Source organism: Lissotriton helveticus, chromosome 12 (assembly GCF_964261635.1).
Source record: "Lissotriton helveticus chromosome 12, aLisHel1.1, whole genome shotgun sequence".
Taxonomy (NCBI): Eukaryota; Metazoa; Chordata; class Amphibia; order Caudata; family Salamandridae; genus Lissotriton; species Lissotriton helveticus.
The window spans coordinates 464,983,772-465,008,036 of NC_136073.1; the positions used below are offsets into that span (position 1 = coordinate 464,983,772).

At 42.4% G+C, this 24,265-nt stretch overlaps 1 protein-coding gene across 2 annotated transcripts in view; it reads left to right on the top strand.

The window, feature by feature from the left end:
• Window positions 1-2,808: 2,808 nt before the first annotated feature.
• Window positions 2,809-24,265, top strand: part of SLC12A3 (solute carrier family 12 member 3) — a 331,781-nt gene continuing 310,324 nt past the window's right edge. Inside the window, exons 1-2 of one of the 2 annotated variants that reach the window (XM_078671397.1) lie at window positions 2,809-3,139; window positions 23,595-23,726. In XM_078671397.1, the coding sequence (XP_078527523.1) occupies window positions 2,837-3,139; window positions 23,595-23,726 (435 nt within the window). In that variant the 5' untranslated portion in view covers window positions 2,809-2,836. The remainder of the gene's footprint in view (window positions 3,140-23,594; window positions 23,727-24,265) is intronic. The other variant, XM_078671398.1, reaches the window with a different exon arrangement.

Genomic DNA, 24,265 nt, shown 5'->3' on the forward strand with positions numbered 1-24,265 from the left:
ATTTGGTATAGAACAATGATTGTTTGATGAATTTAATCATGGATCTTTTAATGTTTATTGCATATTTGCACATTACTGTACTAATAGTAGTGTAGTAGGTTCCCGCAATTCTCTAGCACTTTATTTCATTTTTATCACTTATGCACTTTTCAATCTTTGCACTTTATAAACTGTCGCTGCTAGATACAAGAATTTGCGTATTTGCACAGTATGGGTATACATGTCTCTGATAATTGAGATTGCTTTTTAATACTTTTTATTTACAAAATGTATTATCTGATGTAACCAACATAAATCCTGGATTTAACCAGTAATATTTTTGTGCTCATATCAGCTAATGGAACAGTATACTGGCGATAGTGTGTTTTCACTGTTTACTATATGTCACATGATTATGGTGGACGCCTCCTGGGGGCGGTGTCAACATCACTGCATTAACCTATAAAAAAGCATAATGATTTAAAACATGTTGCAGCGTGACCAAGGGCTTTTTGCTCGAAACGCGTCGCTGGTTCTGTTCTTAAATAAAAATTACCATCTTGCTGATTCTGTTGGTCCGGTTCTCATTCGTTGCTGGCGTGGAGGCGGTGTCTGCGAGCGCAGAGCAAGCTGAGGAGGAGCTTTGTCTTCATATATATATATATATATATATATATATATATATATATATATATATATATATATATATATATATATATATATATATATATATATATATATGTTACAAAAGGGCTCCATTTTTCTGGGGGCCCCGACCCTGCAGGGTGGGCTCAAGATAACAGGAATGGAGAATCCTGTAGTTTCCAATCAACAGCAAAAGACAGAGCCCAACTCCGACTTGCGTGCAAAAAGACTTTAATATGTCACGTGCTCAGCAACATTAAAACACTCTTTTAAACCTGACCGGTTTCGGCACCCTCGCCTTGCTCACAGGTGAGTGTAATCTGTAGCCTCCCAGTGGTCTTGTGGTCCCCAGTTCAATACTGCAGGCCCCAGAATGCATCACAAAATTTAAAATAATGTCTTAGTGGCAAATATTTCTTAAGATGCAAACATAATTCAAAGTACATCATGGGCACAGTGCCCTTCGTTGCCAAGCACAGTTTGGTTTACTTGCAATGCGGTGTCCAGAAAGAGAAACGTCTCTCTCATTCCCTTTCTCCTTTCACAATGCTGTGATATCCTCGGAAATCCAGTGGAAGGCATGTTAAGGAGCGGGTCTGCCCCCTCAATTTAACTGTTACAAAAGGGCTCCATTTTTCTGGGGGCCCCGACCCTGCAGGGTGGGCTCAAGATAACAGGAACGGAGAATCCTGTAGTTTCCAATCAACAGCAAAAGACAGAGCCATATATATATATATATATATATATATATATCAGTGTTTCCCAAACTCTGAGCAGATTTTAGATGGGTCACGAAAGTCTAAGCAATAAATAAAGATGCTTTTAAATTCTGTATTTATCCTGTCACATGTCCTGCACTTGAAAGACAGACTTCTGATGTCAGGCTAAGTCTGCTAACAAATTGCTGCTTATTTTAACATTGGGATTGGTGTTTACAAACTCCTCCAACTTTGTAGTCAGTGAGAGAAAAGTAAAGTGAATTATGTGACAATCTTGCTGGGGTACAGTTGTGTGAAAGGAAAGGAAGTAGTATGTCGGGTTTTTGTAACATATAACAAAATATAAATACTTGCAAATTAACTGTACGCATTCAGCAGTTAGGAAAGCAAAATTGAAGCACATTTGTTTTGTTATTCTGTGGTGGAACTAAAGATTTTAGATGAGCAAAACAAATCAATACACTTTACTTGACGGTGCACAAATTATAAATATTCACTGAAACCAGAATTGCACACATTATCATTTGCGTCCTTTGTGGTTTTATCAGTAAAACTGTATATCTGTGCAAATTTTGTGGCAATTTTAATGGAAAATGTTATCTCTCTAAATGACAGTGTGCTCCCACTCGATGCTTTAGTCACATAAAAAATTGCCCGCCTCATGTTCATTAAATCTGGTGGGTCACAAATGTTTGTTGTTCTAAAAATTGAGTTGTGGTCCAAAACTTTTGGGCACCACTGGTCAAAGTAATACTAACTTTCTTCCTATGGCTGTTTCAAGACGTTCACTTCTAAACATTGTAAGCACATAGAAAAACAAAAATGCAATAGGTCACTACATGTGTCCTCAAATGCATATGTTACTTAAAAAGCATCAAATCAAGAGATAATAGTTATGGCTGACAAGGCCGCTGTTGTCTTCCTTTTATGTCTACATGCAGCAACACTACGAGACAATAATTTCTCTCTCTCTTCCTGTCCCCTGTTTTATTTATCTGCTTTTAATTTTATTTGAAGGTCACTTTCTTTGCTCTCCATGCTTTTTACATATGGAGCATTTTCCCCTCACTTATATAAAGGTATCTGTATATAAAGCAACTCTTCGTATGGGAGGCATCACATGCGTTCCCCATTAACTTTATTTCTGTTTTTTTTTACGTTTCTAATTATCATGGAACAGCGTGTACCGCGGTTGGCTTGTGTGGCAAACACCTGCATTCCTCGTTTATCTGCTGCTTTAACTTAATCGAAAACCTGTTATCAGTGAACGCATCAGTCGCCCGTGGTCCGGGGGAGCGGTGTGCGTGCCGTTTTATGGCGCCCTGGGCTACAGCCCTCCTGATGGAGTCTGGGCTTGCTTTCCTGGTTCCGTGGTGATTCAGGGCCGGGTGGTTCACTCCGGTTTCCCCGGTATAAAACCCTCTTGCTCACCATTTGCGCAAGTCATTTGCCCGGACCGAGGAGTAGGCCGCAGCCTTGGGGGGGAGGATGCAATGGCGGAACTGCCCATGACCGAGATTACGGTGGAGCCCTCTTCGGCCCATGGCCGCTTCACCATCAGCACCCTGCTCGGCGCCGACGACGGCGGCAAGGCCGCCTACGCCCAGGCCGAAAATGTGCCCTACGACACTTTCCACGCCAACAACCTCACCCACAGCAGCACTTTATACATGCGGACCTTCGGCTACAACACCCTGGACGTCGTGCCCGCCTACGACCACTATGCCAACACCGAGATTTCGGGCGAGACCAAGAAGGTTAGGCCCACCCTGGCAGACCTCCATTCCTGCCTGAAGGTAAGGCACGCGCAGGCCGGAGAGAGCTATCTCGGTGGGTTAATGCTCCTGCTACGCTGATCTTTGCACCAGCATGAAATAAAATAGCTCAGTGTCCTGAGCACTTGCTGCAGAGACCTGGGTAGAACCTGCCTGTCTCCCGCTCAAGTCCCAGTAAGAAAGCTCAGTGTGACGGGCACATGCTGCTGCTGAGACAACGTGGGTTCTCCCCTCAAAAATAGTAGAACTCTAGTGAGAAAACTGAAGGCATCTAGTCCAGATATGGGTGTGTGCGATAAAGGCCTTTGGCTCAAATACGAACAGGCAGGGCAGGCTCAGCCCTGCGCCCCATTTTTTTTAGATACAGTGTTAAATTGGACTCTAACAATGCCTGTCAGTTACGTCACCACCCGAGGCTAGGACGTCAGAGCTTGAATCTCTACTTTCTACTTAACTATGTTACCTGGTCCCGGGCAAGGTACTTTGTGTCCCCGCGTTTCACTTTTCTCTTGTCCTCAAACTAAGAACCTTTGCAAACGGGGTATTCCCGAGTGTTAAGCACAACAGAACACATGTATTTTGATTTCTTATCGCTCAATCCACGCCTCCTCTAGTTTCTTCTTGTCCACAGGTGTGTTGTCAATGTCATGCGTTGCAAGAATGCCTTTGTGTGTGGATTTTTTCAGAGGCTCGCGTTGGCAATGACAGCCCAGTGCGCTGCATAGTCAGTGAAGGCGTATGTAAGAAATGCTACAATAACGTGAAAACATCAACGAACAGGGATATGCATTATACACAGGCAACTTATACCAGTATTAGCGAAGACCGCCCTATTGGCGTGCTTTCGCTTATATCAAGCATTGTCTCTGAAATCTAAGATGTATTTGTTACCGAGTTATTTATAGAGGTTTATTTGTATTAATCATTTTGAAATCGCGGTGCAGTTGTGCTAACAATTCACACGATGGCGCCATAGGCTTTCACTCTATCATGCTTTAGCGAAACATCACTGTGTTCATTTATTTAGGTGTTTTGTGAACGCCGCATGCTGATTTTGGTAATTTCAGTGTAGGGGCAATGGTGAGGGCGCAAGTGGCAGAGTTACTCGGCGGAGAAGAGTGCCTGTAAGTGCTGCTTGGAGTAAAGTGTTGCCGAAACGTATTGAGCATTGAAAGGCGTAAACGCTGTGTTCGTGGAGCTCAGAATTAAGTTTAAGGCCCTCAATACAAGTTGGGCAGAATGGGGTGTTTTTTTTTAGCACAGGAGGTAAATACCACGACCCCAGAGTGAAGTGTTCATCACATGTGGTAAATACCTCCTATTTTAAGTTTCCAACTTGAAAATGAGGCATAACGTTCAGAATCCGTATTAAACACATCGAATTCTGAATATTTTGCCCTTTTTACACGCCATCCCACCTCAATTTTGGCAGATCTGACCTGCCGGATTCTCTCACGGGAAAACTGCAAGGGTGTAACAATTATCACATAACTCGTGAATTCGATCCCTGCGCAAACAAATTTCGAATTTAGGGCCTGATGTATGAATGATCATTCGCAAATTGCGACTAGGAAAGAATTTCATGAACCAATCTATGGGATTCGAGTGGTTCCCAAAGTGAATCAACCTGTGGCCACCTTTACTAATTGGCCGTTGGCTCTTCATTACAATACTTTTTTGGGGCGGTGGAGGGGTTGAATTTGCATTATATAAAACTGCAAAATAATAACTGTATATGGCTAGATGAGTCTCTGCTTTCAAACCATATTCTCGATCAGGAAGTGTCTTTAAAGCTGAATATCCTGGATAAGTAGAAACTGCATCGTTTGATTTGTCACTACGAAGAGCGTTTTAGGTCGGGTGTTATCCACAGCCCTTTGTTTTTAAGGATGTATGACATTACAACGCATGCTTTTACATCGCATGCCTTTACAATGCGGTTTTTACAATGCATGCCTTTACAACGCATAGTGCTTTGGGGCGCTGGATAGTGAATTGTTTAATTTACTATTCCAACTCCAGTCCCCGTGGATAGTAGGGAAGGTGTTGGATAGTACATTAAACCTATTTCCTACCCTAGAGCGCCCCCCAGCGCAATGCGTTGTAATGGTTTGCGTTGTAAAAGTTACGTCGTAAAGGCACTGCGTGGTAAAAGTTGCGTTGTAAAGGATGTTTCCCATATATATATATATATATATATATATATATATATATATATATATATATATATATAATATGCCTACTTTCAGGGGCTTTTTGCCAGCCCTGTTTATTAACTACTTCAAAAGAGAGTCCTGATGTAAAATCTCAGTATTCAGGCAAAGCTGAGAGAGTGCAAACAAAACTGAGTCACCTTGAGTTTGTAAAGCAGGGTTACCATTCTTCTGAACAACTGCGCTTTTGGTATGGATGAGGTGGCTAACAAAAGAGGAAACACGGATACGTAGAACTTGCCCTTCAACAATCACAATGATGCAACTAGAACCTCTGTTCCCAAGTCTGAAGGTATGTGATAATACTGGCATCTAGTGGCCATTATATAAACTGCAGTTCATTGAAACGATCTGCAAAGCTTCTATGCTGAACAATGTGTGCTGCATTGATAGTTATACATTGACCGTGCCTCCCGTGACTGAGTTTGGTGGTGCACCAGGGTGCCGAGGTATACAGTTTTGGAACTTATATGAAAAAGCATTTTTATTTGGCCAAACACCGAATCAAAACGTTTGTGGTCGAAAAAGTGCTTTGTACATCAGTTCCTTTGCCATTTACTTATAATGAGGGTCAATGAGCCTGCTGAGGAGAAACATGCGCCACCTGATGGAAGTGACTCAACCCTTCATCCTACTGAGGTCAACACACTGAATAGGATTTAATTGGCAATACTAACAACTGTTAAATATAGCAATTGCATCTCTAAGTCATAACACTTTTATGAAAAAATTGCCAGAAATATTGCATGGGTGGGGGTGGTGATGGCGTAGAGTCAGAGACCGGTGTAATCTTATTTGTGGAGTACCAAATCCGGTCACAAGAGCGTCCATTTTACTTTAATCATTAATTTTACTGACCACAAAGGGGAAAGGACTGGATTGATAGAGTGAGATAGAAAAGCACATGTCCGTCGAGCAACTGGACATTCCTGGAGAATATATCAAAATATATATAAAGGCCCCTGTTATCGCACTTGGGATGACACATGCGTTTTTCAAGCGATGTAATGGTCTCAAATATTCAGTTGAAAAAGTAGAAATTATTTGTTTTGGGCACAATGACGGTAGCTTGGGCCTAGCATTCTAGGCTCTGGTGAACATCCGGAAGAAATGAGTTTACTCCCAGCTCGGCCACTGACATAGTTTGGTCTTTTGCATCCCTTGACCTCCTTACGTGACTATGCACTACGTGGGCTTAGATACTGCTAAGTTTCCAAGCCTCATCGAAAAGATAACTCTGTGGGTAGAGTGCCTTTCTGCAGTGAATTTTGTGGAATCTTCATCTCAGAGGGTCGAACTGCAGCATGGCCACTCAGCCTTTCATCCTTCGGAGGTTGATAAAATAGGTATTATTGAGCAGGGCAGTGGAAATGCCTCTTTTCAGACTCTAAAACCAGTTCAGCTTGTAGGGTGCGTGCGCTGCAGGGGCAAGTCTTATTACGTGTGATGTAAGCACATTTCTAGTGCTCAAGAGTACTTAATTTACATTTATGTTATTGTGGCATGCTCAGGGCGAACTGACCATTTTCTGAGTTGCACGTATAACAGGTGGGCCAGATTCATCAATTCTTTCAGGGCCCATCCCCTTCTGATTCAGGGACTTGTCCCTGCATGTGGACTCTCCTTCGTAGACCCTACAATAGGGTTTTTTCCAGAAGTTATCGTTTTATCTTCTCATCAACCCTTCTGGTCCCCTGTGAGCGAGGGCTCTCACTCCTGGATAAAGACCTGTAGGTTAGGTGTCCATATAATGAAGATTACCGGTAAGTCATAAGACATTGACACAGATGCTTTATTAACCTCATTAAAGTTGAAAATGCAACTGAATCTTTGGTAGGCCAAGCACCTGTGCTGTAGCACCGCCCTTGCACCCTCGCCCATCTGATGAAAGCAAATAACTTGGCCACTCACCACCAGGCAGCTTCACACAGTGCCTGTGAGCTGTTTGGTTTTATGCCGCTCTGTTCTGTGTGCACTCAGGTGGCCTAAGGGTAGGCCCATTGCATAATTTGTGCAGGTGTTTACCAGGGCTAGAGACAGGAACTTGTTTCTTAATACCAGCACATTTTTATGACATTCCACCACATCCTGTCACTGTCTAGTCAGTTTTAAACCGGGAACATTAATAGCGAGTTTAACAAATCAATATATATATATATTTTAAAAAAATATATATTACCAGCGCGCCCAGACCATTCTTACAGCTTTGGTGATATTGAAGATTCCAAACTGTCACATTTGTTGGAGTGTGATGCTTAGCAGGTAGTGCGGGTATTGGCATTGGCTAGTGCTGGCAGGGACAGTGCATGGTACACGCTGCAGTGTGAGGTAAACATTGGGCCCTCGGTGGGGCTTGCAACGTGCGCGCCAGACTGACGCACTTACGCCATTTACGAGACCTCCTCGCGCTCTCGAGAGTCCAAGGGCGCCAGCTCGTTTAGTGACGTCTGCTTGGGCTTTGACACTTCCTGGGGCGTCCTTCACCAGGCTGACTATTGGAAGTCCAGCAGCACAGACCAGCGTTGCTTCCGGTTCTTGTGCTAGAATTTTGGGAAACCGCATGTTTGTAAAGATGAGGAGAGGCTGACCCATTCATCCGCTCCTATTGGGTGGTTTACAATTACTATGACTGACTGAGTGACTAAGGCCATTTAAAACACACTCGTTGTGAGGCAGGGAAATGCGGGCTACATATGGGATTAGATCTCATGCTTGGGCCCTTGTAAAATAATATGAACGATGCCAAATGTTTGTCTTGTGGGGGTATTAGAAGGACATGTGTTCGTTTTATTTACTTAAACAAGTTGAAAAGCTCTTTTAAAAAAAGCCCTACTAAAAGGGATGACATTTTCTATGGCTACCTGTGAAGCCGAAAAAGTACCAGTCAGGCATTTAAGTAAAAGCTTTGGCATGATGGCATCAAGGATAAACTTTCCGCATCCGTCTGTATTTGGCTGCCCAGGCCCTAGTGCCGGTCTCATTGCTTTAAATGTTTCTCCCTGTGAAATGTGCACACATTTCTTAGTAACGTTGAACAGATTGGTCGATCTACGTGTAATGTTGCTCTGTGCAGATTTGTGAAGCGCTATGTGCTTCTGTAGATGTGAGTCTTTGTGATGAGTCCAGTGCTTTAAATGGGCCGGTACTGTCCGGTACGGAGTAGCGGCACTTTTTTTATCTTGAGAGGGAGAGTACCGCCACATCTCAAGAGAAATGCTATACCTTTAATTGGAGAGTACCGGCACTTCTCAGAAACAAGCAGGTACTCTGTTACAGAGTAGCTGCACTTCTATTTTTCCATTTCAAGCACTGTTTGAAGCAGGCCCGGCTCCAGGAATTTTTAATTGGGTGGGCCAAGGACGCATTTGGGTGGGCCACTGCGGGCTCGATTTGTCGCATATATGTCTAGGCAGGCCTGCTTCAGGGCCCTCCTTTACCTCTTCTTAGTCTTACAAGGCCCAGTAAAACTCACTCTTTTCCAAATCTCTTTTTAATGTTATCACTCACAAAAAGTGTTTTTTGTATGTAATGTCCCTTTGATGGGAAGAGGAGGTTTCTGAGGTGGGAGTATCAGGCAAGTGACACTTCTCGGGCTCCCTCTGGGCGAGCCTTCAGGGAGAATCCCTCTTCATACCTACCTCCACCTGACCACGGACTCTTCAACGCACTCCCTTACAAGCTTGATTATCCACTGTTCCTCTCCAGTGCACCTTATCTCACAGATGACCTTGGGCCCCGCCCCATGTCAGGCACCATCTCCCGGTAAAAACATTAGTAAAATCACCTTCATACTTAGAGCAATAAATATAATTAGCACGCACTTTAAAGTATGTTCCACAGTGGCCCTTATGGCCTGACTGCTAATTAAACGAACAAAAACAGAAAGGCCATGACTGGGCCGGATTCAGCGCTGATGCAAAAGTCTTTTTTGGCGCTGCACCAAAAACCTCTTTCTCCATAAATACCTTTACTACCACCTTCCAACAGTGTACCTCATCCATCCATGCCCCCCCTATTGACCTCTTCCTCGGATTCCCTCACTGCCACACGCCACAAGTGCCCCTCATCTCCCCATAGCCCCTCCCCTTTATGACCTCCTCCTCGGATTCCCTCACTGCCACCCTCCCCCAGTGCCCCTCGTCTCTCTGTAGCCCCTCCCCCTCATGACCTCCTCATCAGACTCCCTCAATACCACCATCCACCGGTGCCCCTCATCTCTCCCTAGCACCCCCTCCACCCCATGATCTCCCCTTCGGATTCCCTCACTGCCACCCTCCACCAGCGCCCCTCATCTCTCTGTAGCCCATCCCCCTCATGACCTCCTCCTTAGACTCCCTCACTACCACCTTCTACCAGTGCCCCTCATCTCTCCCTAGCTTCCCCCTCCACCCCATGACCTCTTCCTCGGATTCCCTCACTGTCATCCTCCAACAGTGCCCCTCATCGCTCCATAGCCCCTCCCACTACCTCCTCCTCGGATTCCCTCACTGGCACCCTCCACCAGTGCCCCTCATGTTTACGTATCCCCTCTCTCATATGCATTTAATTTGTTGTATAACGCTGCTCATATCAATGTAGTGTGTGTCAGTACTTTACATCACGCACACACTTACAGAGACAATGAATCATGCAGGTATGTAAATCAGTCTACAGGGAATGTCACATAAGCCAATGAGGATTACAAGGTGTAGGAATCATAGGTCATCCATTCCGGTGGGTAGTATATTTTAAGAGGGTTTGGTCTGGGAAAACACAACCTTAGGATTTAAAGAGTATTCCATGGGGGTCAGCTTTACTGATAAAAATGTATATCTGCCCAAACATACTCATTTTAGCAACATTAGAATAATGAAAAGACTAGGGAAGTTCTAACTATATCACAAAACAAAAAAAGCGAAGTTCTAATTATACCATTCATGTTTGTTTGCAGCTCTTTGGTGGCAGTTCATTGTTCACTGCCTTTTGTTAGGATTGTAACTTATGAAGTAACACAAGGATCTCTGTGATAAAGGCAGTAACCCACTGAGCTATCCACATAAAATACAGTGCGTCTGCATTTAAAAAATACTAACAGACAAACGATTGCTCTAAAGCAGGATCATTAATCACCAACTTTATCTGGGCATTGCCATTTTGTATTTTTTTATTGTTGACCAGCATCGGCTATGATGAAATGATAAAAACTGTTTAAATCCAAACTAATGATTCCCTTCTTTTTCTGTTCTGCTAGCCGCTAAAAGCGCCAAGAAACCGTCATGGTGTATGATGCGCTATACAAGCTTTTTAAATTCAAATTAAATGAAGCACATACGAAGTATGTGTCCTGCTGGGCCTGTGCAGATTTTAAAAAGATTTTTTTTGTAACACATTCTCTTACCTACTCCATTAGTCATACTTTGTGTCACAGCCTTATGTGTTAAGCAGCTGCAGGGGTCAGGGGGTGACTAGGAATAAACAGACCACTTTTCCCCTGCGCTGCATAGAAAAAGAAAATCAACGGCAGCTGGACAGTAGACAAAGGTTACCAAAGGTTACCGTTGTCAAAGAAAGGACTTGTCCCCTTTCACCATGCAGAGATGAAGGTGTGAAAAAAGTAAACAAAGCCTAGTTCACATGTTAATGGTCTTTTAACGACCTGTTAAGTACTTTGGGGCGGCTGCGATAATCTTAAACTGTCTGTGTGTGTGCGCGCCCGGGAAGCTGTCTCCCCGGGCTGACACACACGACCTGTGCGTTGCACGCCTGCCTTCAAGCCCTCACTGCGAGGGCCAAGGCTCCTGTTGGGTGGGCCAGGCTCATCTTTGGGTGGGCCGGGCCCACCCGGCCCACCCGCTAGAACCGGGCCTGGTTTGAAGAGAGGCAGAGAAGGTGTGACCTTCAAGACGTGCATTGCAGTCCTTAAAGTGGCTGCACAGGGTCAATTTAAGAATTTTGAGGGCACGGGCAAGGCATATTTTGGGTGCTCTTGTGCAGAGGAAAGTTGAATTTTATTACTCATTTCCTATTAATTTAAGCACGCATTATGCCAAACAGTATGGTAGATTTTAACAGTGTCAAGTGAAAGCCTGTTGAAATGTATCTTGGACCCCAAAAATTCTTGATCTCACTGGGGAGAGAGAATGTTAAGTGGTGCCGGTAGACAGAGAGGGAGAGCGGTTTTGAAAGAGAAATAGAAAACACAGAGCTCATCTAGAGAAAAATGCACTTCCCATTAGGTCTTGAAATGTAAGGGGCTTGGGCGATTGGTAACTTGTCCCTTCCTTAAAAAGTCTCAGAGTCTGTGGTATAGTGTTCTGATGCTAGGAGGAAGGAGTTAATTTTTTCTGAGCAGCAACAATTGGTACCATACAGTTTGTGGTTTTTTAAATTTAATGTGGAATTCTAAACAGAGACTAAAGATTACCTAGAAACTAAGAGATTTCGGGTAGGAAGCAAGATTTGGTAAGAAGTTATTGAGTTTAATTTAATGTCATTAAGCCATGCTTGGTTGACCTCATTTTTAGGTCTCGTCTAAGGCAGCGCATGTGGTGTCTCTTACGAGACCTTATGTTACCTTTCAGTTGGGTTAAAGGCCACCAATTGCTTACCATTGGTTGGCTTCACTGCCACTCTCATTTGCTGGCTTCTTATTCGTCAGCCTCTGTAGGCTTTCCTTCTTCATCTTGTGTTGTTCCTCCCCTGGAGCATGGATGCTTTACTGTGCCCTTTCAGTGCTTGCTTTTTCAGGTGCTACTTTTTTCCTTTTTATTTGGGCACTCTATCAGAGTGTGTTTGTTCTTCAGCGGCCTCCCTTATGTAATCCCCATCTCCTTGTGTCTCTTCCAGTCCCCTCCTGCTCACCTGTTGTCTTTGTGCTTCCCCCAGTGCCTCTCACCCACCCTCAATTGTCTGTATACTTCCCCCAGCTCCTCCGACCTAACCTCCATTGTCTGTGTGCTTCTCCCATCCCCTTCTTCCTACCCTCCTTTATCTGAGTACTTTCCCACCCCCTCCTGCCCATTCTCTTTTGTCCGCGTGCTCCCTCATCCCTTTTTGCCAGTCCCTACCCATGTCCTACTCTCCCGCCTTCCCTCTCTCTGTGTTGCCTCACCCCCTACTCACTCCCTTGTTTGTTTCTCTCCAACAAACGGAAGAGTGGTTTGTGGGACAAGGCAACAGGGAGACAGGGTGGAAGAGAAGGAGGCGAGTGAGGGGAAGACAGACAAGGGGGTATGAGGAGCACACGTCTAAAAAGGATAATTAAGAGCTCTATGATGCTGTCATTGCTAATTCAATTTTTTCTTAAAAGCACATTAGTGCTGCCCGTGTTATAGCTCTTTTAAAAAAACATTTTTTAGTCAGTAGCTTTCATAAGCGAGACATAGCCAATGCTTGTTAAATTTCCATTGGAGAACAGGAGAAGCTGGAATAGGCTGGGAAAAGGTCAGGCCTTGCAGCCAACCCCACTTTGGGCACGGCTGCACACTGTGCGTGCCAGAGAGTTGGCTGCCCGCAGATTATTAGGCGTAGGGCTGCCTGCTGGCCATATCCTGCAGCCCAAGTTGGGTTGGCTGCCCACTTGGGGTTGAGTGCAGAACCTTCCTGTCTATATAATAAACAAATGACATTAGCCAATGAGATGCTATTTCTCTGTCTTTCATGGGCACCATGGTCCGTTATTTAGGTATTGTGGTACAGCAAAATGCTGAAATTCCACCGAACCATTCAGGACACCTTTCTTATTTGGTCCTGTGAGAAAACCTCTGGGCTCAAAATTTATCTAAAACAGCTCCCTCATAGTGAACACAGCCTTTTAAAAATAGCGGGCCCTCTGGTACTCCAGCGGAACCATGAACAGGAAGTACAACCCACATGAGATTCCCACGGGATTCTCCCATTGACTCTAAGAGTACCCCGGTACTTATGGGAGGTAAAAAAAAATAAAATGAAAGCCGTCATTCGATTAGAGTGCTCAGGAGACACTGCTCAAAAAGAAAGCCCAGGCCCTTTAGAATCAACCTCAAATGATTCTGTTAACCACCATCACTGGACTGATGTTTAATATAGACAGTTTGCATTACAAACAGTCTGAATCCATCATAGTTTCAGACAGAACTAGAGACCAGCACACACCAAGTGCATCATCCACCATACCTAAGCAAGGTTCACCATCAGAAGATGTTGGCATCAATGTGCTCTCAAGAACTGGTGAAAAAAACTCAGGAGGTGATGAGCTCTTTGGGGGAACAGCGTTTACAATGCAACTTTTACCACGCACTACCTTTACCACGCAACTTTTATAACGCAAATCGTTACAACGACTTGCACTGGGGGGCGCTGTAGGATAGGGGATAGTTTGATTTACTATCCAAAACCTTCCCTACCATCCACGGGGACTGGAGTTGGAATAGTAAATTAAACTATTCACTATCCAGCGCCCCCCAACGCAAGTCGTTGTAACGACTTGCATTGTAAAAGTTGCGTGGTAAAGGCATGTGTTGTAAAAGCATGCGTAGTAACGACTTACATCCAGCTCTTTAGGCTAGTGGTGCTCCAAATAGGAGAGACTGGCCAATATTCGATGGGTACTGGAAAGCACTGGAAAGTGGAAGCACCTGTAGACTATGTACCCAAACATTAAAGTGCGTGCCGAGGTACATAAGGAATAAGCCATCGAAAGACAACCAACTGCTCTGGAACAAGTGCTGTAACAAGAACAGGAAGAAAATGATGACAACATGGAACATTTTGGGATGCAATGCAGACCTTGTCATAAAGTTGTAGCCCGTGGTTAGAGTAACTGAAGAATATATTCAAGAGTCATGGAACAGCACCTACAAAAAGACCACAAAGACTTATGTAAAAACAAAAAAGCAGTAATACATTTTTTTTAAATCCAAATCAATTTTCGTTTAATAAACAGTAGTTAAAAACTGTTTAAAAGAAGAAAAACAAAAAATTACAATGACAAACATGCAGTAGTAGAGAACTGCAAAAACGTTTTGATAAACTGTAAAATTGAATAAAACTCATATTCTACTCAGTTCTACGAATGGAGTTAATTGATAAGGGTTGGACACGGGGCCTTGCTGTAGGCCATGCCCTGCACCCATCCTCCTATGCTGCAAGGGGTTTGCTTTGTTCTAGGGGCAGAGTGCAGGGCTTTGCTGCAGGCCAGGCTCTGGGGCCAAACCCTGCCGCATAAGCCCTCAGGCTCTGTCTGGCAGAGGATTGCCCACCCATGGGGTGTTGGATGAAGGGCGAAGATGAAGGCCAGCCCTGTGGCCAATCCTCTCCCACGTATGGGCAAACGCAGTCCTCAGTAGGAGAGTTGCAGGCTGTACAAAAAATGCAGAAATTCGCTGAATAAGCAATGGTTACAGGGACATTATAGTTAGGTAAGATATAAGATTTTAGCTTACGTTTAAAAAGCCCTAGAAAATCACTGAAAAAAAGAAAGTTTAATGTGTTGTTGTATTAGATGTTGCATTTTTTTAAACAAATATAAAAAAGACACTGAAATTCCCAAGTTATAGTGTACTAAGCTAATTATAACTTGCGTCGCCACCATGCACTGCTTATGAGCTCACAAATTACATCACTCATGACATGTTAAATGGCATGATCCATGACATCACTGATCACATCACTGATGACATCATCCAAGCTACTGTTTCACAAATAGAAACAGTGTAGCACTGGAGACTAGTCACATTCAGTATGGTTAAACATATGCAGTGCACACTTTAGCTACCAGTGAAGTTTTAAGTGCTTGCAGTACTTCGTTAAAGCACGGTAGAGACCGAGCGCTACGGGTGTGAGTTGCAGACGTATGCTTCAAATAGGTTGTGCCGTAATTCAAAGGCCTCTTACCAAAAAAATGTCAGGAAAAGGAAAGCTTCTCCTTACAACACATTAATCTCCTGTGGAAGTTTGTATATATGGTGAAGTGAAAGAGTTGTCATGTAGTAGTACAGACAATTTGTATAAAAAAATGGAGATTAATAAAATGGAGATATTTATTACCAAAAGTTTACTGAAATTCTGAGGCATACATTATTGTAAAATGTATAATGTATGACGGCCTTACTTACTGACAGCTCAAATCACAGTATGATTAAAATCGTTCTTAAAATGGTGTACACCAGTATGTTCATTTCGGGAACACGTATAGGGTATTTTTTACATAGCTGCCTAGGTTTCAGATTGGTTATGTGTGACATTTTCATAGTTTCAGTGGAGTTATGAGTGGCATTCAACAAACAAATGTGTGATACTTAAAGTGACACTTTCTCGCGAACAAAATCAAGCAGATTAAGCAATGAAATCCAGGGAAACAGATAAACATCAGAAATTACACCCATTTGAGCAACGAAAACCCCATAGAAGATGCTGAAACTGCTGCAAAGGGCCAGAAATGGAAGGGCACTAACCTAGAGCCCTTGTAACCTGACTGTACTGTAAAATAAATGAGTAACCATGATATTAAAAAAGTCTTTCAGAGGCAGTACTTTATTAAAGTTCTATGCAAAAATGCAGACATGCAGTTAAATCCCAAAGAAAATACAGTATTCAACAGATTGTGACTTGCATTATAAAATAAGCAATGGACTATTAAAGTCCATATGTACATACTACCAGTTGGTTTTAAACCCATTTAATTTATACAAAGCACCCTCCACGCCCTCAGCTTAGCAGCAGGTGCTGTGCGCAGTAACAGTAGGATTTCTGTGACAAAAGCAGTAACTCACAGCTATCCTCATAAAATACAGTTCTGTGAACATGCGTGGTACATGTTCTTTTCATCCTGTCCGTAAATCAATCTGAGATGCTACTCCCTTAATCACATTTTAAGATTAGACCTCCTTTGAGTGACTCTCTTGACACGATCATCCCCTAAAGGAAAGATTGTATTGAGTACACTTATAGCACTTTTCTTAAACTTTAATTCCTAAGGTGCTAGTACCAGTTGGTGTTAGCACCGAACTTAGTGGTACTCGTCATAACCATGTTGACAGAATGAGTGATGACTACACAAGACACATTTTTTTTGATTACTGCATGATCATATATGAACTGTAGTGCTACCTCATAGAGCATATTTTTTAAATGGCTTTGGTTTTTAACTGTGGTCTACTCCATGGTTGGGTGTTAACGTTATTGATTTTGTGGCTAGAAAGAGTTTGCTCTTGGAATTGGGAGAGATTTCAGCTCTGGTTTGAAAGATTCGTTTTTTTATTGCTTCTCTGGTTGTGTATGGAGTTCCCAAAAGTCTGGCAGCCGTGACTATCAAAACTCTTCTACCAGATCTCTCTCTTGCTGTTTGTGTGGAACTACAAACATTTTAACATTCATTAATGCTAAAAGCCCAATCTGGAGAATCTTTATTTAGTTAGTTTGCAATGAAGGATTACCGATTTGATAAATCAAACTATGTGAAAGATACATACATATTTGATTGTTATTCTGTTGATCAAGCTAGCAAAGCTCTCTCATGCCCTAAGGAACTGTGGCCCTACTTGCATGTTCACATTTTGAAGCAAGCTGCTGCATGGGTTGTCCACCTAAGCCCGCTCAATTTTTGTTTTTTAAAACCCGGATAAATACTGTTGCAAAATCCCAGTGCCTGAGTGAGGGTTGCCAAGGTTACTAAAACTCTGCATTATTGAAGGTGTTAAAGTTGAAGAACCCTTCTGTATTCTTAAATGGAAAGTACATTGTATTGAGCTTTTTTATTGGAGGGATCCGAGTTAGATATTCGTTTAAAATCAACCTAAGGTCTCTTACAGTGTTAGGGAGAGACCCAACTGCTCTAGCTTATCAGGGGAGGTCTTTAATTTAGCAAACACAAGGAGATGATGGACAGAGCGCTGAAACTTTTCAGACACTCACCCCCAGTCACAGATCTGGGTTGAATCTATCATCGGTCTTTAGCTCACTTCACCTCCCCAGACCCAGTCATATGCAAATCAGTCTTGACCCTGTGCCTCATGGGAACAGTCCAGCCCAAACTGCCAAGCCAGGTCTTCCCTGTACCAGAAACAAGCATCCTGGGACCAGTTTTGGGTTAACATCCCTCATCAGCCAGGCTAGCCTTTTTTTATTTGCCTTTTCTGTCGGAAGCAAGCCCTTGACTTTTATCCAGTGAACTCGGATAACTGTAATGGATCTAGGTGGACATAGGCCTGAAGCAAGAATCCACGTAGTAAGCTGTCTATGCTCTATCTCCACCTGCAAATATGTGGTATTTTAAGTGAAAAATGGTGAAGAGAAAAGCTAATGGTTGAACATATGTATTAAGCAATGAGAGGGACAACGAGTACCATTGAAGCATATCATGATTAATTCCTATTATGTCACCTTCCTATAATTTTAATAGGCGCTGGGTATCTGCAGCAACTCCTGGGGGCCCCTGCCGGGTGGGCAGGGAATTGACATTAAAAACATCCTGCATAACGGTTGAAGTATACAAGGAATCAAGTCATATGGCAAATCTATCATTGACAAATGGAAAATAGGCTTGTACTTGGTAGATTGTGCGCTATACAAATACCTTTTAACATTACAGGTTTTCCAAATCACTTCCGTGCAGTAGACAGAGCTCCAACAATATATTTTAGATGTTGCCACAAGAGGACAGTAAATGACGCATTTTCTTTCCACGCATTCTTTCGCTAACTCTTTCATAGTTAAACTACGACATTGCTTTACTGTCTAAAATGTAAGTAACACTAGTCACAAAGTGGGCTTATCTGCTGTGTTTTTACAGCTTATAAAGTTAATCTCGGACGCTGTGCTGCTATAATGCAGAGCGACTGCCGCAGTAACTTTAAACTACCTGTGTGCGCAAGTGGTCGAAGCGCTAAAGATGTGTGATATTGCATTTTAATTCAGTGATGCGGGACCCCACATTAAAATGCAGTATTCTAATGCCTGATGCGTAGTACATGGCAGGGCTGCGAGGGTGTTCATAGGGACTGGTAGTGCATGCCTTATAATTTGCTAATGTATAGAAGTGAAGTAGTGAACTTAGAATTCTGGGTCAAATGATGTATTTAACAGACACATCTCATCAAGGCACATAATAACCAACTCGGTTTTTGAACGGTAACAGTTGCCATTAATTTCAATAGAGTCCTTACATTTCTCACGCGCCTCAATATTAGTAAAAAAAAAGTATAATTTCTACTTTATGTGGGTGATTTCACCACTATGCTTCATACTCCGATTGTTGCAAAATGATTTGCCCATAAATTCTGCAGATGCTATGGAATATTGGGTTTGTGTGTGCCTTGCGAAATACCTCCTAGTCTGAAAAGCTTATTACAAAAAGTCATATCCGTTGGATAATGACATCAGTGATGTCATCAATGATGTCATTTAATGTCATGACTGATGTAATATGTGGGGTAATAGGCAGTGCATGGCGGAGCGGTGCAAGATATCATTAGCTCAGTAAACTAAAACTGGCGAAATTCAGTGTTTTTTTAAACCTGTGTTTTTATATTATTACAATAACTAACTATCATACACATCACCCACTATGGTTTCTAGACTAATCTAAAGGCATATGTTAATTTTAAGCTCCTTCTTGTATTTTGCTAATTCCCCAGAATATGCTTGCTGGTGTTGCAGCCGAGCCACTGATCGTCCTTAGACTTGCCAAAGTCATGCGCCCCAATCTTTGCATACCCTCTTATTTCAGTAATAAAGAAACATATTGTTAGTAGCAGTGCAACTTATTTTATGCACACATGGAGATCCACCTTGGACAATTAGAGGTTAAAAGCAGCTAATCCTAGGAAATCTATCAAATAGTGGAGGAAAAAGCGAAAGACCATTGATCTGGTTCAGATAAACTTCCACTAAAACATGGTCAGATCACCCTCCCGAGGCCCAACAAAGTATCCTATGCTGAAAGGGCCTTTGAACTCATCCCTTTGAATCATAGGTCAAGTCTTACACACAGGAAGTGTTGGGGTGTTGAGTAGAAGGGTAAAGCACATAAATAGCTAAGGAATTGGAGAATACAGATGCTAAGCCTAAAACAAGTTAAAGAGAATTAAAAAAAAAATGAAATACTGCCCAGAAAAGATCAGGTGAAAAGATGAAAATGGAATATAGGAAAAAAGTTTAACCGTCCCAATATAAACGAATGGAATTCTCTAGTGGAAAAATGTAGAAATGATAAAAAAAAAAATACTCACTGCCTTATATGACTTCCTTAATAAAAATTTAATCTGTTTGTGAGTGCACATGGGAGGCTCAATGTCGTAAAATAAAATGTAAATCAAGATTGGGCAATGAGTATTTCATATAAAGAATAGAGAATGAAATAACATTAAAAAAGCAAAAGACAGTTAGGAAGAAGAAAATTACAATTAAAAAAGCATGGGGGGGGCAGAAGTTGTACCTTTACAACGTCAAAACTGTATATCCACAAGAGTGGATCTAGAAAACAAGTTCTTATTGATGTTGGTTTCTTTCAGGGAAGCAGGTGGTGACTGCCTCTGGATTCTTCGAGTTTATGCGCATCTGAAAGGTTTTACTTTTTACTTAGTTAAGTCTTGATCAAGTTGAAGGAGGGCATCATTTGGCTATTAACACAGGAAGATCCAGATTTGTAGATCGCCTTCCTTAGCAAGGGACTGCTTGAAATTAGAGAGCACAAAATAAAGTTATTTCCTCTGACGTCTTAGCTTCCCCTAGCTATGGTGAATTTGTTTCCTAGATATTTGAGGAAATCCAAATGAAGAGCCTTATACAGGAGGCATGCAGTCAGAAAAATGCTGCATGCTTCTATTGGTAGCCAATTGAAAGCTCCTTCAACAGGGATTATGTGGTCATGCCGTTTTGTTCTGGTTAAGAATTGTACAGCTGAGTAAAAAATCCCTTTATGGATTTTGGGAGGCTGGCGAAAAGAACCTTTCCAGCAGTCAAGTCTTGCTACGGCCAGGAAATGGATCATGTTTTTGTCTATTGGAAAAGAGGTGTCTGATGTTCCATAGGATTCATAGATGGTGATTTCCAGGCAAGGCTGGATATTGTTTACTTATTATGGAAAAGCGACACTATGCTCCTGCAAGAGTTCTCCTAATGGTTCTGTGTAAAGACTGAGCAGGATGATGGGTGGGAGTTGGGCTGGCTAGAGCTTCATGGCACAACAAATGGTTATGGAGTGAATTTCGATATTGAGTGGTGGTTTCACTTATTGAAATGGGTTAGAGGTAGGGTTGAAACCATTTAAGGGTCTGACTTAGAGCTCAGCAGACTGGATATTGCATTACAAACAATACATATTTCCTGTTTGCCATTTAACAAGTGCATTATATCCTATGGCCCTCGTAAGACGGCGGGGAGGATATCTGTCGTGCATGTGAAGGAGTAATCTGTCTGCTGAACTCTAAAATAGACCACGTGTCTTTAAAGCCGATACCCACTGTTAGATGAGCCAGGAAGATATGGTTGATTGTGTTGATTAATCCTAGAAGACAGATATTTCCCATTTACAATGTTGTTCTTTCATCAGAATTAATTAGACTCTTTATCACAGTTTTGTGAAAGAAAACACTATTTTTTTAAATTTGTGTAGTGTTTGTCTTGCTCAGTGGTACCAAATAACTCCTGATTTACATCCATTATGGACATTTGGCAGATTTAAATTCCCACAGGGTAGAATGAAATTTTCAGTTGTAGCTCTCACCTTTTCATAAATACAGCCAGTCAAGGTACAAAGGACACCAATAGGTCTTCAGGCGTCCTAAATGTCCTCTCGTTTTTAAGTTATCTGGGATCTCTCTTTCCCATAGCTACTGAGGAATGTAGACCTCTAGGCGCTTGAGTTCCTAATAGATGCAAGAAACAAAAAGCAACATATGGGGGTACATTGAATAGCTGTTTGTCTATCTCTTGTAGGCAGCTTGAGTCCAAACGAACTCCTGCTTGGAAGAAAATGCTGCTTCTCTCAAATTTCATAAATAGTGTTCAGAATCCAGGACTGCTACAAATTCCGTTCAAAGGAGGGCTTGATATAGCAGAATTCCAGGATGCACTAATGATAAGGTTTCTATAAACAAATATAAATCCAAATTTTCACAAAATTGAGCTCATTAGATCTCGTGGTGATTGCAATAAGGTCAGACATGTAATTTCCTGTATTTTCATGATCACAGTGGGATCAGCTTTGGGTAAGAGCCTTGCTGCCTCTTTATCAGTGATGTACTTCAAAGATAACCCTTGAGGTGAGACAGCTAGGGGAAGGGACCCTAACTTGGGATGGAGCCATCAGAGTTGGTCTGCTTCCAATGGGGGTCATAGGACTCCTCACGTGCTTTAACAGTGGGATGACGCCTTCCTGATCCACGTCAAAGGTGTGAAATATACTGAGCTCCTTTCAATGAGGCCAGGGCTTTAAGTGGGCCGGGTCTCAAGGGGTCTGAGCACCGGCAATTTTTTTAAGGGAGTCTCGAAACGGGTCTCTATCGGGCTCTGTTTTGAGCCCTGGCACATGCGGTCTGTTTTTTTCTGGACTGCAGTGACAGCAAACAGTCCGGAAAAAAGTGCCAGGGCGTAAAACAAACCGATAGCGACACGTTTCGAGACAGCAGGGACGTCCATGTACGCTGCCCACACTGCTCACTTCTCACTAGTGGAGAAGTTAAGGCATGACGTCATGCTAGAGCAGCATTGCAGGGAAGGGAAATCCTTTAAAGAGTCATTTTCTTTCTGGATTCCCCTTCTCTGTCTAAAACGCAAGAGCAGCACCATTGTGGTAGGGTCACCAGGGCTTTAATTTGAAGCTTGTTCAATATTACATGTAACAAGCCATTATTGCAGATAATTTATTTTATACAACTAATACCCATTGACAAAGCCAGTAGCCCTGACTTGTAGGTATGATGTTACTTGTTGTATCATATATCTGGATGCAATGACAGAAACAGCAAAATACAAGTTCGGCAGCACACTATGCTAAACACAGATTTTTAGCGTAAGTGTTTTAAAGCCACGCCCCTAATTACACAGGCCACGCCTCTTTGAGAGACCCTACAGTTTTTTCATCCCACTTAAAGCCCTGAATGAGGCTATTTGCCATTTGATTACTTCTATTACTCAGTAGTGTAGCAAGAGTACTATGGGCCCTTGTGCAATCAAGGAAAATAGGCCTGCTGACCACTGGCGGGATAAAAACAGATCGCAATAATCAAGGTTCTGAGGCACCTTAGGTCAGTGGGCCAGTTATAACTGCACCTGAAGCACCATTGATAGCCACGCCTCCGCCGTTAGCCCTACCATGGAAATCCCAGCGAGGTCATGCAGATATCAGTTTATTACTCGAGAGCAAGCTGAACTTTAAAGCTACTTTTTATAATCTCTTATAAAATATAGTCTTAGAAACAACATCTAGCCAAATAAATACAAATTTTTATATTTCCATTTTGTTACATATACTTTTCACCTTTACACAAGTCCCTAAAGAATCCTTTTTTCAAGAAAGACCTGCTAAATCGTTGATCTGTAAGTCATATTGCTGTTAAGCTTTAATTGTGTTCTTGTACGCCAATGCTTGTTTTCTGTGCAAGGCTAAATTACCCATGGGTTAGGTCTGCTTTGTCTAATAACCACTGAAGGTCATGAATAGAGAAAACAAACAGGAAACTGGAAAGGAATGAGAGAAACTACATGAACTTTGTTATCTGATGTTTGACTAACATAACTATGATATATACCTCTTTTTATATGTATGTGTATTCATATTTTGTTTAACCTGTTAAGTTTAGGTTACAAAAAAACGTAATAAAAACTATCAACATAAAAGAAAAAAACTGTTAGATTTGCAAACCAGGAGAAGGGTGTACACAGTATGAAAGTCATTATTCTCATGTTGATCTATTTTTTCTGGGGTGGCGGGGGTAGGAGACCCAATGGCTGTTCCTGTGAAAGTCCCTTGGAAGAGGGGAACAAATGTCTGTAGGACCGCTCCATTATGAAGGTAAAAATATGTTTTGGGCTGTGAAAAAATCTTTGCTGCAACTGTCTTCTGTAGACCTGTTGGTACAATCGGGGGAGCTGGTCAGCCCAGAGTATACTGACGTAATGAAATGACGAGTCAGCGTTGAGTAAGGAGTAGTGTGACATGTTAGTTGGTCATGGTGTACCGTGATCATACTCTAAGTATGGTCATTTTGCAGCTCTGGTATAATGATGTTTTACAATATACATCTTATAAATGTATTGCTCTACTTGTATTGTTTCTTGACTGCTCCCATGTCTTTGTCCTTCAGCAGGACCCCAGCCAACACCATCCTCCCATTTACGAGTCAAACGTAGACCTACCAAATGGAGAAACCGAAGAAGGCCTTGAGGAAAAGCCCCAAGGAGAGCCCGTCAGGTTTGGATGGATTAAAGGTGTCATGGTAAGTGCTCAATAACTCCTGCACTAGGAGCAGTGTATCAGAGGCAAAGACTGAGGCTTCGAAATAGATCACCAATGCTTAATTTGTACCAGTGGTTGAAGGTGGTGCGCACCCACACTCATTTTTGAGAACTGAAACTTGCTTTTCAGTATCAGGCTTTGGCCCAGAACAGGAAAAGAAATGGGAAAATGAACAAGGAATAGAAAGATGGATGAGAAAGCATGGATGAAAAAGAACCTGCAATAGTGAGATAAAGAGACATGAAGTGTTGGCAGGTGGATGAAAGAGGCATGAGGTGTAATCAAAACCAGGCAGCCTTGGAATTCAGCCACACCAGTATTTGGCAGTGCTGATGGTGGATTTGTAAGAAAAGGCTGATTCCCTGAACCAATTATTTATTAAATTACACGTTTTTGGGACACCTACTAGGACCTATCTTCCATTACCTTGACGACGAATGATCAATTCCTGGATGGTTGTTCTCAGATTCTTGGCCAAGGTGCAGGATCGGCAGGGATAGTTGGATGATACAGGAGTGG